At 43.9% G+C, this 19,204-nt stretch overlaps 1 protein-coding gene and 1 long non-coding RNA gene across 7 annotated transcripts in view; one reads left to right on the top strand and one right to left on the bottom strand.

Annotated features, from left to right (window-relative positions):
• The window catches only part of dab2ipa (DAB2 interacting protein a), a 131,937-nt gene that overhangs the window by 56,142 nt on the left and 56,591 nt on the right, over positions 1-19,204 (top strand). For all 6 annotated transcript variants that reach the window (XM_067394512.1, XM_067394514.1, XM_067394511.1 and 3 more), the window contains one exon: positions 14,910-15,028. In XM_067394512.1, the coding sequence (XP_067250613.1) occupies positions 14,910-15,028 (119 nt within the window). The remainder of the gene's footprint in view (positions 1-14,909; positions 15,029-19,204) is intronic.
• Positions 1,031-1,938, bottom strand: LOC137026260 (uncharacterized). Its single transcript, XR_010895866.1, has 4 exons — positions 1,906-1,938; positions 1,680-1,820; positions 1,330-1,519; positions 1,031-1,184 (listed from the first exon to the last, which is right to left on the bottom strand). It is a non-coding gene; the product is annotated as an uncharacterized lncRNA (long non-coding RNA).

The raw sequence follows: 19,204 nt of genomic DNA, 5'->3' as shown, positions 1-19,204 counted from the left end.
GCACTGAAAAAGAAAGGACATTCTTTTCATTGGTCACCTCAATGCCAAGAAGCTTTTGAAAAATTGAAGGCTCATCTCACATCACCTCCTATTCTGGGCCATCCAAATCTCCAACTTCCTTTCATGGTTTATACCGATGCCAGCGATACCGGACTCGGTGCTGTATTAACACAACGGAAAAACCAAGGACTGGAAGAAGTCATTGCATACGCAAGCCGCACCCTTAACAAAGCTGAATCGAACTATTCTGCTACTGAGAAAGAGTGCCTAGCAGTCGTATGGGCACTTGAAAAATGGCAGCATTACCTGGAGCACAAGATGTTCACTGTTGTCACCGACCATACTGCGCTACAGTGGGTCATGGGTTCCCCAAAAACCACCAGCCGTCTCATTAGATGGGCCCTACGATTGCAAAGGTTTGATTTCATCATTGAATACCGAAAAGGCAAACTGAATGTAGCACCTGACGCTTTGTCCAGGATTTCCAGCTTACCGTGTTGCAACTTGTACTCTAGTCAGGAAGAGGCTGTTGAATTTCCAGTCTCTGCTGTGTCGATTTGGGAGGAACAACACAAAGATTCTGAAATCATAAAGGTGTTTAAAGCATTGGCAGAGAACAACAACAACCAAAACTTGAAGGACAAATATGAGGTTAGAGAGGACCAACTGTATCATAAGACCCACCTGTCAGATGGCCAAGTCCACTACAGAGTGTACCTGCCTCGCAGTCTCATACCAGCTGTTCTTAAACACTACCATTCCCATCCGTTAAGCGGCCATGCAGGTATATATAAAACCTACAAACGTCTGCACAATGTTGCTTTCTGGCCAGGGATGTGGACGGACATCAAACATTATGTTAAGTGCTGTACCAAATGTCAAACACTGAAAAGTGAAAACCAAAAACCGGCTGGCAAACTACAACCCGTTTCTGTGTGTCACAACCCAACAAGATGGTGGGTGTCGACATCATGGGGCCCTTGCCAAGCAGCACACAACGTCACGAGTACCTTCTGGTTTTTGTGGACTATTTCTCTCGCTGGGTTGAGTTCTTCCCCATGCGCAATGCTAATGCTCCAACCATAGCAAAAATTCTCAGGACTGAAATACTCACCCGGTGGGGCGTTCCAGACTTCATCTTGTCTGACCGTGGCACCCAATTTGTTTCCTCCATATTCAAAGAGCTGTGTGCAAAATGGAACATCATTCAAAAACTAACAACAGCATATCATCCACAAACAAATATGACTGAGAGAGTTAACCGAACACTGAAATGCATGATTGCCTCATATGTGGATGACAACCACAAGAAGTGGGATCAGTACTTACCTGAACTCCGTTTTGCCATGAACTCAGCAGTACAGGAGAGCATTGGGATGTCCCCGGCAGAACTTCAACTGGGAAGGAAACTGCACGGCCCCATGGATAAATTACTCCAGGGTAAATGTCTATCACCATCCACTCCATCCTATGATGTTGTCCACCATCTTGCACAGCTGAGGTTGAAAGCAGATGAGTGCTGTAAAAAAGCCCAAAAAAGACAGCTCAGAAGTTACAATAAAACCCGGAGAGAAGCCTCATTTGAGGAAAAAAGTCGTGTCTGGTTAAGAAATTTTCCCCAGTCCAGCGCTCAACACAACTTTACTGCAAAACTAGCCCCAAAGTGGAAAGGACCTTACCGGGTATTAAAACGGTTAGGCCCACTGAATTACCAGATAGCACTGGAGGAAACCGGAGAGGACGTCCGTACAGCTCACATATGTAACCTTAAACCATGCTACCCAACCTCAGAAGAGATTGAGTCCCAGGAAAGGGAAAAACTTAAGCAGTTATTCCAGCAAAGCTCAGATGATGAAGAATTCTTGGGTTTTTAAAACAAAAAATAAAAAAAAAAAAAAAACCCACCTGTTTGGTTTGTTTGTTTCATCAACCATGGGTAGGTTTTACCTGGGGGGGGAGAGTGTGACGGTGCGGAAGTCCACGAGCCTTCCAGCATCCGTGCCCATATTTGGAAAAAAAAATTAAGTGAAAACTTATAAAAAGGACATCAATTTGTAAACAGGGTGTGAAGTATTCGAGAGAGGAAACAGAATGCACTTACCACTTACCTGGTGAAGCAGCTCCAGCTCTTCCGTGACACGCATCGCAGCATCTGCCATGGCTAAACTGGAGTGAGACCGAGAGGTTTATTGCTAATACTGGCTACGGAGCAAGATCGTGCCGTTTCCCTGCAGAAGAGTGCAGAATAATTCGTACCAGCTCTTCTGAGACGACGCGACTCGCATCTGCCGTGGCGAACGAGTCGAATAAACAAAGCAAAGCCTTACTCCTAACAGTAACTGCAGACCTGTGCCGTTGTCCTGCAGAAGGCAGGAAAATCCATACCAGCGAGTCCAGGTATTCCATCTCCATGCACGTCCTCTGAAAACTCTCCAAACTCTCTCGAAGGCCTCACCACAAAGAACAACCCGCACACACACACTCACCACAACAATACGCACACACACATAATATACAAAGTCACGCATTCACATCTTTACTTTCGTTATTTCGCCTATTGGCATATTGTGTTTTTTTGAACTTGGGAACTGTTGAGTTTATTTAATCAATTATTTGCCTCGCTCCTTTTGTGGTTGTTTTTTTTTTTCCCTTTCTCTTCTTAGTTTTTTATTATTTATTTTTTGTGTGGCTCATTTTGGAGTTATAATGTGGAGAAAACTGGACACCTGAAACTGTGAAACTGCCGTTACTACTACCCAGGACGTGAATATATGGAATTGTTTTTTTTTCTTGCTGTTATTATTTTGGTTGAATGTGATATCTGTGGTATAATTGCATTGCAATCTCTTTATTGTTTGACTAAAAATATATATATATTCACTTGAACTGCATACTTGTTTGTAAAGTTTTTTTTATTTTCATGTAACTGGTATTTTATACCTGGCGCCCGAACTTTATTTGGTTAAAACCAAAAAAAATGTAAAAGATTAATTTTGGATGGGCCGCCACCGTTACACTAACGTTTACAGTACAGAAACTGAAACTGTTAAATAAAATAAACTTTTGCAAAGATGTGACTAGAATGCGGTTGTCACTCCCGTATTTTACTGAACTGTGTGTACAGAATGCGATTAAGCACTAAAAGGTGAACTGACAACCGAATTTAGCTGCAGTGTGTACGTGGCCTTAGATGAAGTGTGCGTTCACTCTTGTAGTTCCGTTCGTTTGGTCCAGACCAAAAAAAACAAAAACATTTAGTCCTGGTCCGATTAGCATTCAGATTGGCAATTTTATCACCGAAGCAAAAGATATGAACCTAAAGGCATAGGGATACATTCACAACCTGATTTGTCGGATTTTATGACGTATTGCCTATTTTGAGACGGAACTTACCGAACATCCAAAACAATGCTGTGTGCTGAGATAAATGCTCTTTTTGTGTGTGCGTAGGCTGCATATGATGGTATTTCGGCCAGCTGGGAACTCGTGAAGAGCTTATAAAATGTGTAAAGGAGACAAAACAGCAGTGGGAATTCCTCCATCACACACACAAACGATCTGCTGCGTGGAGACACGAGCCTGATGCCTATGATGGGTAAACCCGTGACTATGATGAGAAAAACTAATATGCATGAGGATTCTGTCCTTTTTGGGGTCTCATATTCCTGTTTTTGGTTCATTTACATGTCTTTGGTCCGTGTTGCGTTCATATATCATTCGAACTGCACCAGAGTTTGTTTGGAAGTGGACCGAGACCCATCTTTTCAGCGGTCTCAGTCCGCTTGTTTGGTGCGCACCAGGGCTGGGATGGCAGCGTTCACACATGTTCAAATAAACCGCACTAACACTAATCTCACCAGGGTTCGTTTTAATCGAACCAAACATGCCAAGTGTGAAAACACCCTTACAGTATTCTGATTACAGGTTCAGTCCCCCTTTGGAGTAACCGATTAAGGGCCTTACTAAAGGTGACACTTCATAGATTAACTCACATCTTTAGCCACTAGGCCACACTGCACTTTACAGCATAGAAAGTGTTTACTGTGGATTACAGTCATTGCGTGGCACACACAGCTTTTCTGACTTTCTGTTTGTCGAGATTAGTGGAGCAAAGGGCACTGGATTGCACTTGTCGACTAACTCCTGACTGCAATTCATTGAACTCAGTTACAAGGTTAATCCCAGCAGTTGTTGCTAGTCGGATAAAGCAGGTGTCATCACGCACCCCGAGGAGAGACGGCATGTTTTTGCTGCTGCATTGTGCTCTTCCTGCCTAGGGCAAGAAGCACCGGTCCTAATGACTCTCTTCGCAGATAAGTGAGCGACGCGGCCACAGCTGGCTCTGAATCCTCGGGTCAGCCTGAGAGGAGAGAAGGATTAGGCACACTGATAAAGTTAAGCTATTGGTTTATAGACCTCGATGGGTGTCTAATGGGGAACAGTCTTTGGAGGAGATGCAATCAGTCCTGGTTGATTCATGCTTTAAATAAGACAGATGGGAAGCGAATCTTTCTGAATTTAGCAATGTGGAACTACTGCTCAGCAGCACCAGTACCCACGCTTTCCTGTGCTTGTTGCACGCCCTCTTGAGAAGGGCAATATTTTCCCCTCATGCTCCTCACAGTGAAGTGGGTTGCAGAGTTGATGAGCTGTTGTGTAAGAACACATCCTTCCTGTTCTATTGTACTGCTAGTGTACAACTCAATTGCGACAGGTTACCATGATGACAATATAAATCCCAGGTTTAATCATGATTTGATTGAGCCAGCTAGTTTAGATTTGGGTAGCCGAACTTTCGCTTCAGTATAACTTGCAGTCTATGTCGTAATTTTGTCAATTTTAGCAATAGCAATATAGTAATTTATAAGTTAAGCAAATTAATTTCTTTAACAATGGCCACTTTTGCCCAGTCTTAAGATACACTCTTAACGCTCTTACTAGTTTATTTTTTGTTTGTTTGTTTGTTTGTTTTTGTCCATTAACAATGTCCAACAGCATATAATTATACATCATTGAATGTCATTTTTTTTCTGAAAGTAATAAAAACTTTTACCACAATGTAATTTCCATTCCATTCTTTTTACTTTTAAATAAAATGGTTAATTATTTTGTTTTATAATTAGCATTCTGTGTATCCCAATAAAAAAAAAATTCAAAAAAAGAAGCAATATTAACTTTGTAAAAATTTTTATGTGGTAGAAATGACACTGGAAAAAGCCGTAATTTTTATTTTTTACATATTGAATCAAATTTATTTTTAATATATACAAATTAATACTGCCAAACAATTAATTGCGAATAATCGCATCCAAAATAAAAGTTTGTTTTTACATAATATATGTGTACTTGTCACAATCACAGTCAGTTCCTGTCACTTCCTGGACTACATTCCCCATAATCCTCTCTGCCAATCACCTGCACTCACTCCACCAATCACTACACTAATCACCACATCCAGCTGCCATGCATTACCTGGACCATAAAAGACTCACACACTCATCACCTGATCGCGAAGTCTTGTTTTCACTCGTGTTACATTTCTGAGCGTTTCCTTGTATCCTGTTTGTCTATCTGTGATTGATCTTGCCTGATTCCTGTTTTACGACCCATTGCTGCCTGCCTCGATCCTTGCCTGTACCCTGACTACGACTCTGCCTGTTCCTTATTGCTCCTGTTTGTTCCTGTTTGACCCTGCCTGTACGACCACGCTCACTTCTAATAAAACGCTGCATTTGGATCCCTACCTGAGTCCCGCCTTCGTTACAGAAGACTTCGCCATCTACGATCCAGCAGCTTCCACAAGCGTTTCCAGCCTCAACATGGACCCAGCTATACGTCTCATCCGCCTTCGTCAAGGTAATAGTACCCTGGAGGACCACATTCAGAAGTTTCTGGATATTGCCTATTATGCAGACTGGCCTGACTGTGCACTTATAGACTTTTTCTGCGATGGCATTAATCAACCCCTCCAGGATAAACTTAGACAAGAGGGACCGCGTTCATCACTTACTTGCTTTCTGGATTATGCATTATTGACTGTTGGTTCTCTGTTTACTGTGGGGGTCGCGGAGGAATGCGACACCATGGTAGATCATGTAATGGCCGCCTCGCCAGATGACACTCACAAAATGGCGGTCACCACAATAACAACACCAAGTCAAGTCAGCACTGATCGCCCAGAGCAACGTCACGCCTTCGCTGATCGCCCAGAGCAACGTCACGCCTTCGCTGATCGCCCAGAGCAACGTCACGCCTTCGCTGATCGCCCAGAGCAACGTCACGCCTTCGCTGATCGCCCAGAGCAACGTCACGCCCGCTGATCGCCCAGAGCAAAGTCACGTCGCCGCTGATCACCCAGAGTCACGTCAGGTCTCTAGATCAGTCCGGGAGCGGAGAGTGTTGCGTTCCAGTGTGACCGATCCACCGTTGATTTCAGTCCGAGCAGCTGGCATTCCCAAGTCTCCGTCGGCCGCTTCGCTCTCAAGCCCGGTGGCCGCTTCGCTCTCAAACCCGGTGGCCGCTTCGCACTCAAGCCCGCCGGCCGCTTCGCACTCAAGCCCGCCGGCCGCTTCGCACTCAAGCCCGCCGGCCGCTTCGCACTCAAGCCCGCCGGCCGCGTCGCACTCAAGCCCGCCGGCCGCTTCGCACTCAAGCCCGCCGGCCGCAACGCTCTCAAGCTCGCCGGTTTCAGCGCTCTCAAGCTCGCCGGTTTCAGCGCTCTCAAGCTCGCCGGTTTCAGCGCTCTCAAGCTCGCCGGTTTCAACGCTCTCAAGCTCGCCGGTTTCAACGCTCTCAAGCTCGCCGGTTTCAACGCTCTCAAGCTCGCCGGTTTCAACGCTCCTCCAAGCTCGCCCGGTTTCAGCGCTCTCAAGCTCGCCGGTTTCAGCGCTCTCAAGCTCGCCGGTTTCAGCGCTCTCAAGCTCGCCGGTTTCAGCGCTCTCAAGCTCGCCGGTTTCAACGCTCTCAAGCTCGCCGGTTTCAACGCTCTCAAGCTCGCCGGTTTCTACGCTCTCAAGCTCGCCGGTTGCTATGGACTCTCGTTCGCCTATTGCAGTGGACTTAAGCACCCTGGACGCGATGGACGAAATGGCTGCTTTGCCAGTGCCCACGGGCAAGATGGCCGCCCCTGCGGTGCTCAAGGATGCAGGGGTTGTTTCAGCCATTGAGTCCGCTCCAGCCAGTGAGTCCGCTCCAGCACAGCCTGCTCTCCTGGTCAGTCCTGTCTTGGCCCAGAGGGCTGTTCTCACCTTTTATGTCTTGGCTGTCCTACGTGCTTTGAGGAACTCAAGCTCTATTGCCGTCCCGGAGCAGCCCGAGCCCGCTGCCGTCCCGGAGCAGCCCGAGCCCGCTGCCGTCCCGGAGCAGCCCGAGCCCGCTGCCGTCCCGGAGCAGCCCGAGCCCGCTGCCGTCCCGGAGCAGCCCGAGCCCGCTGCCGTCCCGGAGCAGCCCGAGCCCGCTGCCGTCCCGGAGCAGCCCGAGCCCGCTGCCGTCCCGGAGCAGCCCGAGCCCGCTGCCGTCCCGGAGCAGCCCGAGCCCGCTGCCGTCCCGGAGCAGCCCGAGCCCGCTGCCGTCCCGGAGCAGCCCGAGCCCGCTGCCGTCCCGGAGCAGCCCGAGCCCGCTGCCGTCCCGGAGCAGCCCGAGCCCGCTGCCGTCCCGGAGCAGCCCGAGCCCGCTGCCGTCTCCCCGGAGCTGTCTGCTCTCCTTGATACGGCCACGGAGGCCGCCACCGAGCTGGCCGCTCACCCTGATACGTCTGCCCTGCTGCCGACGCCACCCAAACTCCTTGCCCACGAGCCCGCTACGGACCCCGCTGAAATCCCCAAGAACTTTTTTGGGGGGGGGCAGTATACCTAGGGGTGGGGAGCTTGTGGGAGGGGACCCTGCTCGGCCACTGCCGTCATCGGCCTTTGAACTATTCTGGCCATTTATGGACCCTGACCCGCCGTGGTCACCCAAGCCGCCTGACCTGCCGTGGTCACCCAAGCCGCCTGACCTGCCGTGGTCACCCAAGCCGCCTGACCTGCCGTGGTCACCCAAGCCGCCTGACCTGCCGTGGTCACCCAAGCCGCCTGACCTGCCATGGCTACCCAGGCCACCTTACCTGCCGTGGCCGCCCGAGCCACCTGACCCGCCGTGGCTTTCCGACACTCCGGACTCGCCATGGTTGCCCGAGTTCCTGGACCTGCATTGGGGACCCCGTTCCTGTCTGCATGCAGGTCTCCAATGCACCCTCCCTCCCTAGCTGTTCCTTTTACGCCGCGAGGACGCGCCTTCCGGGAGGGGGGCGTTATGTCACAATCACAGTCAGTTCCTGTCACTTCCTGGACTACATTCCCCATAATCCTCTCTGCCAATCACCTGCACTCACTCCACCAATCACTACACTAATCACCACATCCAGCTGCCATGCATTAACTGGACCATAAAAGACTCACACACTCATCACCTGATCGCGAAGTCTTGTTTTCACTCGTGTTACATTTCTGAGCGTTTCCTTGTATCCTGTTTGTCTATCTGTGATTGATCTTGCCTGATTCCTGTTTTACGACCCATTGCTGCCTGCCTCGATCCTTGCCTGTACCCTGACTACGACTCTGCCTGTTCCTTATTGCTCCTGTTTGTTCCTGTTTGACCCTGCCTGTACGACCACGCTCACTTCTAATAAAACGCTGCATTTGGATCCCTACCTGAGTCCCGCCTTCGTTACAGTACTGTGTATAATATGTATATAATAACTATGTAATTATGCACACATGCATGTATATATAAGAAAAAAAAAACATATTATATTTACGTTATATTTATATATAAAATATTTATATTTATATATAATATAAATTATATAAATATATATACAGTATATACAAATATTTCTTAAACATATGCATATATATATGTGTATTTAAATATACATAGTAATTAAGCACAGTACACACACATATATATTATGAAAAAACAAACTTTTATTTTAGATGCGATTAATGGCGATTAATCGTTTGCCACACTAATAAAAATATAATGGTTAACAATAATTTTATTTTTTAGAAATTTGTTATTTTTCAGCAAGGATGCATTAAAAAACTTTCTATTCATCAAAAAATCTTGAGAAAAAAGTATTGTGGTTTCCACAAAATAACAAAGTTTTAAAAAATATATAAAAGTCTTATTGCCCCCAAACTTTTAAATGGTAGTGTTTATTAAAAAAGACTGTTTAAAAGCAGCAAAACTAAGTGAAGACTGTATGATAAAAAGTCTCCGAGATAGTCTATGATAGATTGTGATAATTTATTGAGAAATCTGTTAGTTTGAATAAAAAATAAATCATTGGACATAATTGTGCCTAAAGTTGAAGAAACACTCATGTATACGCACTTCATTAATTCTCTTTAAGGCCTGTGTTTTTATTTTCCAGTGGTACTTGTTGCATTCAAATATTGGCATCAGTCTGCCTCTACAGTTTACCCCCTACCAGAAACCTAAGATAAACAGTTATTCCACTGCTTTCAGCTCACCCATTTTGCTTAATTACAGAGCTAAACTAATGACAGGATCTATTAACTGATGCAAGACAGAATGAGCACTGTGTTTGTAAGCATGCTTGAACGCGAACGGCCCTCGTGCATGCCGATGAGTTGTGTATTTGGCTCCTGCGGGGCCACAAGAGAGTCCCGCTGTCTCAGGCGATACAGAGCCTTTCGTGCGAGTACGCCGAACCGGATCCACGCTAATTGATCAGGATCCCAGGCTTGTCAGAACAGGAGGAGGAAGGGCAAAAGTGCGCCCCCATGCCGTGTGGACCACTTTGAGAACCCTGGGAGAAATCCAATACCTTGCTCTGGTGATATATGCAGACATGATCGTTAGGAACCCAGGGTTACAGATTTCCCCACAGGCCCTGGTTCTCATGCAGAGCAGGCAGCTTCAGGCTGTGGACTCCTCTGCATTAAGGCTCAGGCTAGACTGTCTGGCTGTGAACAACAGATAATGACATTAGATGTATTGTTTCAGCAGATGCTCAGACACATTCAGGCTCTTAGCAGAGGCTCACTGCAGTTGGGATTCTTGTTTAGTTGTTATCTGAGAGCGTGTTTCTCATGTTTGATAACGGCTGTTATGCTAAGTGCCTTCATGGAAGACTAAACCCAAAAAACGTATTTTCACACTGTAAAAGAAAATGTGATTTTGCCCATTATATCACAAACTAGTGTTGTCATAGAAGACATGGCTTTTCTGAGCTGCACAAGGGGTGAACACTCCAAAAAAATATTGTTGATGAGGTTTTTGTTGTTGTTGTTGTTGTTGTTTTTCAGTAAAAAAAAAATAAAAAATAAAAAACTTAAATAAAAAACATCATACTTGAGAAGTAACAATGCATAATATGTGACCCTGGACCACAAAACCAGTCATAAGGGTCAATTTTTTGATTTTCAGATTTATACGTCATCTGAATGCTGCATAAATAAGCTTTTTATTGATGTATGTTTGTTATATTATTTGGCTGAGATACAACTATTTGAAAATCTGCAATCTGAGAGTGCAAAAAAAAATATTGAGAAAATCGCATTTAAAGTTGTCCAAATGAAGTCGTTAGCAATGCAGATCCACTCACAAAAATACATTTTTGATATATTTACTGTAGGAACAAAATATCTTCATGGAACATGATCTTTACTTGATATCCTAATGATTTTTGCCATAAAAGAAAAATCGATCATTTTGACCCATACAATGAATTGTTGTCTGTTGCTACAAATATACTCATGCTACTCATGACTGGTTTTGTGGTCCAGGGTCACATATATATTTTGGCTTTTTTGTTGAGAATGTTTCATGAGAATGTTGTTTCAAGTGCAAAACAAGTTTAAAACAAGTGAAAAATTTGCCAGTGCAATAATAATAATAAAAAAAATTGTGCTGTCAAATAGATTAATCGTGATTAATTGCATCTAACATAAAAGTTTGTTTACATAATGTTTGTATAAAATATTATTACATATATAATTATATTTATATAATTACATTTATATATCATTATTTATAAATATGTCTCTGTATAATATTTATACACACATATATTATGTAAGCAATTTTTTTTTAGATGCGATTAATCGCAATTAATCAATTTGACAGCACTAAAAATACACTTAAACAACTTTTTTTTTTTTTTTAATATGAGAAGAAGTCTTAATATATTTTGCTTTTATATGTAATTTTATCCTGTTTTAAAGGTTTGTAGATGTTTTAACTGGAAATCCATTCAAATTTTTTGTTTGTTTGTTTTTTTTTGTTTTTTTGCATTGAAGGGATACATTTTCTGCTCAGTGTTCAGTATTTTTATTTTGTATTCCAGTAAAAAAATATTTAAACGTCCATGAAACAAGATAAAATAAATAAGATATAAAAAGTTGTTTTCAGAGTGTATCTTGAATTAAGTTTGTTTTTTTAACCCATTGGCAGAATGTTTGTTTAGAATATAAACCTAACTTTGTTAGATTTATTCTTAAAACAGGAAAACCATTTGCCAAACTGTGAGTTTTTAATTTAATTGCAAGCTACAGTCTTGTAGTGTGCGCTTGGCATAAGGAGACATGTGAAAGACTTGGCATAAGGGGCCTCTTAAAATATTTCATCTTAAATTAGATGTCTTCCAGGAATGTTTATCTTGTAACCTTGGTGCATTGGCACAATAAGATCTCCGTTCTACTGGTTATAACAGGACTGGCTTATTACTTGTCGAGACACAATTTCAGGCTAGGAATAGGGATTTAACCCATTAAAGGACCCATTAAAGAGCTTTAACATAATTCTTGCACATTTTTAATGAGTTTTTGAACACTTGAATTGTTTTCCTTTTTTCCCCTGTAAAATATATACAATTATATTTAATTTAAATTTTAATTGACTTTTGTACATTTATATTCCAAGAATCTTTAGATATTTTCCTGGAAAATTAAGCAAATACTATGACAATTTCTAGCACACAAAACCTTCACTAACATTGCAATTTGACTTCAGATGAAGCAATACCTCAAAAGTGAGTGAAAGGTTTTGGTACTTTGCAGCTTACCTTTTGGAACAGTTTTCATGTTGACTAAATAAATGCTGTCTATGTAGACGTCTCACAAGGTTTTGGAAAAGAGCCCTGGATCTTTTCTTCACTAGCACTGGTGTGACTAACGGCCTAACAGTGCCATGTGGGGGTCAGGACAGAGCTTAGCCTTCTGCAGCCTTACAAAGTAAGAACCAGGTTATACAAATCTAAGCAGGGCCTTCAAATCAATGTTTATCAGCCTCAAAATGTTTCATGCCATGTCTGGGATGCATACAGATGCAAACAGACAGCCACACAATTAAAGCTGTCAGACACAAACTCACAAGCATGGACACAAGAGGGCAGAGAGAGGCCAAGCATAAAAGATTACAGGAGTAGGGGGAGAAGTGGGGGAGATGAGAGGAGGTTGGGAATGCAGGCTCAGCAGCTAAGCATTACAGGAATTCAGTACATGCACACAATAGACGTAAAGGAATCTGCAGACCTTCAGCCTTTTGACAGCTGACAGAGCTTATTACTGAGACATGATGCCAACATAACCGCATATGTTAGGCCTAGAATAGTGTGTGATCCGGAATGCCAAAAAAATGCATTTAAACGTTAAAATTGACTGCTTTCCAAATGCACAAAAAAGTTTATTTTCATGATCTTTAATCAAAACTCTGGTCACACTTTAGATTAGGGTCCAATTCTCACTATTAACTATGACTTTTGACTCAATAAACTCCGAATGACTGCTTATTAATAGTTGGTAAGGTAGTTCTTAAAGTTTAGGTATTGAGTAGGATTAAGAGATGTAGAATATGATCATGCAGAATAATGCATTAATATGTGCTTTATAAGTACTAATAAACAGCCAGTATCTTAGTAATATGCATGCTAATAAGCAACTAGTTAATAGTAAGAAGTGGACCCTAAAGTAAAGTGTTACCAAAATTGTATTTTCCCATAAATGTCAAGGCCTTGCACACTATTAGGTAATGTTAACCAACAGGCAAACTGCTATTTATGCACTTTTTAGCAGTTTTCAGAATCCAACCTGTTTCTGACAGATTATATAGAGCAGTTATTATCTGGCCTATTAGATGTTTGTGACAATGTCGAGTTTCACACATAAAACTGGTTTTGTAGTAAAGAATTCGTCATTCAGTGAAAAACATTTCATTAACTGTAGATGCTTCTCGGTGTATTGTTTCATTGAAAGATGCAGAATCACTACACGGCTTGAGTTTGTTTCAGGAGTGGAGCTCTGCAGACTGTGTTGTCATTGATCCAGACTGCGGCTGCAGCCTCCAGTTACATGTCTCCTCCAAACAACAGCATCATCAAACAGAGCTCTTCCTTCTCCCTGACAGGCTCAATGAATTATTCTATCTGGAAGTTTGGCTACTGGTAAAGTGAAAAATGCCCTGAAAATAACTAAAAAATTTAAATTACACCTGAGGGTGAAAATATTCTTTGTAGATGTTTCGATAAGATGCCTTAAAGCTGACCTATTGAGAACAGTTGAGTCTTAAAAACAAAAATCTTTACTTACCATATGTCTATATCAGCTGATACTTGGCTATTATAAAATTGTCAGCTTCGGCCAATAAGTGAGTTTGAGATTTGTGTAATTTTAAAGGTCTACAGACAGCCTTCTCACCGGGTGGACATGTTTAAATTTACATTTCATAATTATAAGTTATAATTTATTATCATAAAATGTATTATAAATGTGGCATTATATAGGATCTGTAGATTTCAGCATCAACGTTGGCCATTGAATAAATTGATTGTACACATAGACACCAAGTTGAATGGCAACACAATGCCATTTGGGATAGTTTCACTTGAGTATAAGAAGCCACATGGGACTAACCTTTGCCCCAGATCCATTTTGTTGCCTCAGTTGAAACTCAATAGGAATATGATGAGGACCACAATATTTATTAGCAAATGTGATAAAGAAATGGTAAAGGGTTATATAGGTAGAATGATTACCAAGCAAATAATCTGGTTTCTGCCACAGCATTTCAGATGAGCACTTCAACCAACTATGTATCATATAGATAGATAGATAGATAGATAGATAGATAGATAGATAGATAGATAGATAGATAGATAGATAGATAGATAGATAGATAGATAGATAGATACATCCATCCATCCATCCATCCATCCATCCATCCATCCATTCATTCATTCATTCATTCATTCATTCATTCATTCATTCATTCATTCATTCATTCCAGAAATTGCATTCAAAAATGTGACTTTGTTTGTTCCCGTTAGCCCCTTAATTGGTTGTTGAGCAACAACGGTCACTAAGTGGTTTATTAAGATCAATCAGCCATTCATTCATTTCATGCATGAGGCCTTGATTCAGATTTCCTACCCATTAATTGCATCAACATGCCTGAGAAATGCACGTTTTTTTTTTCCCTTCTCAATGTTTCAAGCACCTAACTCAGACAGACTTTGGTCTTTCAAGAATAACTCAAGTCCTTTTAATCTTGTTCTAATCTGTACAGCCTCTGAAAAGCACCAGCTCAGCTCTCCCCCTATGAACTTGCAGTGCACCAGTATTTTTTCCCCCTTTCCATGCCAGCCAACAGTTTCCATGGTAACAGTGGCTTTGAGGGGAGTATCACATCAGTGAAGCTCCTTCAGCCCAGCGCTGCGAGCAGATGTGTGTGCCGCACCAATCGTGCAGCTATGCACGGCTCAACCAAACGCTACAGATGAGAGGAGAGCGAGAGGGAGGAAAGAACAAATAGAACGGGAAAAGCCGAGCGTCGGTTTTCACATGCAGCTGCTCCAGTGGTTAATGAATCTGTGAGTGTAACACAGTCCTTTCCTCTGACTTCCTGTACAGGGCTTTCTGAGCCGCAGACTGAAGGGTTCCATTAAACGCACGAAAAGCCAACCAAAGCTCGACCGCCACAGCAGCTTCAGGAACATCTTACCGGGCTTCAAGAGCACGGAGAATGACAGGTAAGGTTGAACCGTCGATTTTGTTGCTTGTAGCTTTGCGTTGCAGTTTAGAATCTTTTACACCTTCCTGTTGTTGCTTTATTATTTATTATTCATCCAACACCATGAATCCACCATCACATTGGCAGCTGTCAATACGTCCTTTCTGATGTGTCCTATACAATTCATGTTGTTTTTAATCACTCCGTGTTTCTAATTAACGTTAATATTTTGATTTTGTGCCAACAAGTTGATGAACAGATCTCCTCTTGTCTGGTCTAAGTGCAACGTCTCTATTTGCAGCTTGCCATATCTCCTACAACATTCATCACGTTATTCTCTGAACGTTTAGCCTCTCTATTCATCTCTATTAGGATTGTTTAGAGTCACTTATTGCAGTGCTAAAATGTCTGAGTCATCTTTCTCCCCCATGAATAGGGATCACAGAGTGAGAAATGAATTGGATTACTCGCAGGATAAATGGTCTGGCCACAGTCTAATTTGCGAGAGATGCTTGTGAAATATTCGGCTCCTTGCGTATTGTGCAGGTTGTCAAGAGAAGAAATATCAGGCTCCGGGATGCTAGGTCCATATGTTGTTTTGATGTGACTTCAATACAGTGACCTATGCGCAGCAGTTTGTTTTTTAGCGTCAGGTCAGTGTACATTGCTTGTAGCAATGTGCACAGAAGTGAACAGAGTTCATGGCGGATGGTAAAGTCAAAGAGTTCAGATGATATTGCAATTACGTTTCGGTCTATATGTTATTCAGAAGGAGAACTGGCTACTAACTTTGCCACTGTGGAAAGTGATACCTTCTTTACAAACATTTTTCCTTGTGCAATAAAATTAAATGAGCCACTAATGGAGGCTGGCTGAGATCTCAGTGCTTCTCAGATTATTTTCTTGATTTTTCTCGCATGTTTCCCTTAGTTTGAGATATCATCTGAAATTCTGTTCAGATTTACAAAGATACCAAACACTACAATCAAAAGTCTGGGATATTTTTGCAAACTTAAATATTTCACAAATTCTTTCAAGACCCAGTTATCCAAACTTTTCCATTGGAACCCCTCCGGTCCAACTCACCCCACTCCGAGCGAGAGTCGAACCAGTGTCTCTGGCATGGGTTGTGGGCACACTAACCAGGACGCTAAAGATCACAGCCTCTAGCATCAGTTGCTAGTGCGCCTTTTGAGATCAGATGAGTGAAGTTTACCTGCACAGCTCTCACTAGCTGGCCTCTGCTACACTCAGCCCTCTAAACCAGTGTTTCTCAACCAAGGGTCCTTGGACCCCTAGTGGTCTTTGACATAATGCCAGGGGGTCCTTATAAAATATCTGAATATGAATATTTGTATATTTTGACATTTGACATGTTCCCATAAAAGAAGAAGATAATGTATAATTAACTGACGATATGACTGAATATTGGACAAGTCAACCAACGTAGTAGTAAATTATACTTGATTGCATTTGATCATCACAAAGACATTAATGATATCAGCAAGCCAATATTATTCTGGGGTCCTTGAGGATGGTTCTAAATATGACAGGGGTCCATTACTCAAAAAAAGGTTGAGATTCACTGCTCTAAACCTCACTCCCTTCCAGGTCATGGCACCATTGTAACCCCTCCGGACCTACTTGCCCTGCTCCGAGTGTCTCTGGCATGGGATGTGGGCACACTAACAAGGATTTTAAAGACCGCAGCCTCTAGCATCAGTCGCTAGTGCACCTCTTGAGATCAGGGGAGTGAGGTTTACCTGCACAGCTTTGACTAGCTGGCCTCCGTTACACTTAACCCTAAACTTCTCTCCCGTTCACATCACGGCACCAATGTAACCCCTCAAGTCCTATTCGCCCTGTTCCAAGTGGGACTGGAGCTGGTGTCTCCGGCATGAGAGGCATGCACACTAACAATGACGCTAAAGACCACAGCTTTTAGCATCAGTCTCTAGTGCGCCTCTCAAGATCAGGGGGGTGAGGTTTACCTGCACAGCTCTCACTAGATGGCCTCTATTACACTCACCCCCCTAAACTTCACTCCCGTTCGCATCACAGCACCAATGTAACCCCTCCGGACCTACTTGCCCTGCTCCGAGTGTCTCTGGCATGGGATGTGGGCACACTAACAAGGATTTTAAAGACCGCAGCCTCTAGCATCAGTCGCTAGTGCACCTCTTGAGATCAGGGGAGTGAGGTTTACCTGCACAGCTTTGACTAGCTGGCCTCCGTTACACTTAACCCTAAACTTCTCTCCCGTTCACATCACGGCACCAATGTAACCCCTCAAGTCCTATTTGCCCTGTTCCAAGTGGGACTGGAGCTGGCGTCTCCGGAATGAGAGGCATGCACACTAACAATGATGCTAAAGACCACAGCTTTTAGCATCAGTCTCTAGTGCGCCTCTTGAGATCAGGGGAGTGAGGTTTACCTGCACAGCTCTCACTAGATGGCCTCTATTACACTCACCCCCCTAAACTTCACTCCCGTTCGCATCACAGCACCAATGTAACCCCTCGAGTCCTAATCGCCCCTTTCCAAGTGGGACTGGAGCTGGTGTCTCCGGCATGAGAGGCATGCACACTAACAATGACGCTAAAGACCACAGCTTTTAGCATCAGTCTCTAGTGCGCCTCTCAAGATCAGGGGGGTGAGGTTTACCTGGACAGCTCTCACTAGCTGGCCTCTATTACACTCACCCCCCTAAACTTCACTCACGTTCGCATCACGGCACCAATGTAACCCCTCGAGTCCTATTCGCCCTGTTCCAAGTGGGACTGGAGCTGGCGTCTCCGGCATGAGAGGCATGCACACTAACAATGACGCTAAAGACCACAGCTTTTAGCATCAGTCTCTAGTGCGCCTCTCGAGATCAGGGGAGTGAGGTTTACCTGCACAGCTCTCACTAGATGGCCTACGTTACACTCACCACTCTAAACTTCACTCCCGTTCGCGTCACGGCACCAATGTAACCCCTCCGGACCTACTTGCCCTGCTCCGAGTGTCTCTGGCATGGGATGTGGGCACACTAACAAGGATTTTAAAGACCGCAGCCTCTAGCATCAGTCGCTAGTGCACCTCTTGAGATCAGGGGAGTGAGGTTTACCTGCACAGCTTTGACTAGCTGGCCTCCGTTACACTTAACCCTAAACTTCTCTCCCGTTCACATCACGGCACCAATGTAACCCCTCAAGTCCTATTCGCCCTGTTCCAAGTGGGACTGGAGCTGGCGTCTCCGGAATGAGAGGCATGCACACTAACAATGATGCTAAAGACCACAGCTTTTAGCATCAGTCTCTAGTGCGCCTCTTGAGATCAGGGGAGTGAGGTTTACCTGCACAGCTCTCACTAGATGGCCTCTATTACACTCACCCCCCTAAACTTCACTCCCGTTCGCATCACAGCACCAATGTAACCCCTCGAGTCCTAATCGCCCCTTTCCAAGTGGGACTGGAGCTGGTGTCTCCGGCATGAGAGGCATGCACACTAACAATGACGCTAAAGACCACAGCTTTTAGCATCAGTCTCTAGTGCGCCTCTCAAGATCAGGGGGGTGAGGTTTACCTGCACAGCTCTCACTAGCTGGCCTCTATTACACTCACCCCCCTAAACTTCACTCACGTTCGCATCACGGCACCAATGTAACCCCTCGAGTCCTATTCGCCCTGTTCCAAGTGGGACTGGAGCTGGTGTCTCCGGCATGAGAGGCATGCACACTAACAATGACGCTAAAGACCACAGCTTTTAGCATCAGTCTCTAGTGCGCCTCTCGAGATCAGGGGAGTGAGGTTTACCTGCACAGCTCTCACTAGATGGCCTACGTTACACTCACCACTCTAAACTTCACTCCCATTCGCGTCACGGCACCAATGTAACCCCTTCGGTCTTACTTGCCTCGTTCCAAGCGGGACTTGAACCGGCCTTTCATGAGAGGCGGGCATACTAACAAGGACGCTAGATCAGGGGAGTGAGGTTTACCTGCATGGCTGTTACTAGCTGGCCTCTGTTACACATTTTATTGTTTATTGCTCCACGTTTATTGCTCTCTGTTTTTATTGTATGTCAGTGCATGTATGTTTAAACATCACTGTCATTCTATTTTTATTCCTCCTATAGGAAACTGTAGAGAACATTGATACTCAAATGAAGCATATCAGAGATCATAAAAATTTCATATGACCGGTTAGCAGTT

The sequence above is a fragment of the Chanodichthys erythropterus genome, chromosome 9, assembly GCF_024489055.1.
Source record: "Chanodichthys erythropterus isolate Z2021 chromosome 9, ASM2448905v1, whole genome shotgun sequence".
Taxonomy (NCBI): domain Eukaryota; kingdom Metazoa; phylum Chordata; class Actinopteri; order Cypriniformes; family Xenocyprididae; genus Chanodichthys; species Chanodichthys erythropterus.
Note: the sequence above shows the minus strand (reverse complement) of the source record. Positions and strands in the feature narration are given on the sequence as shown.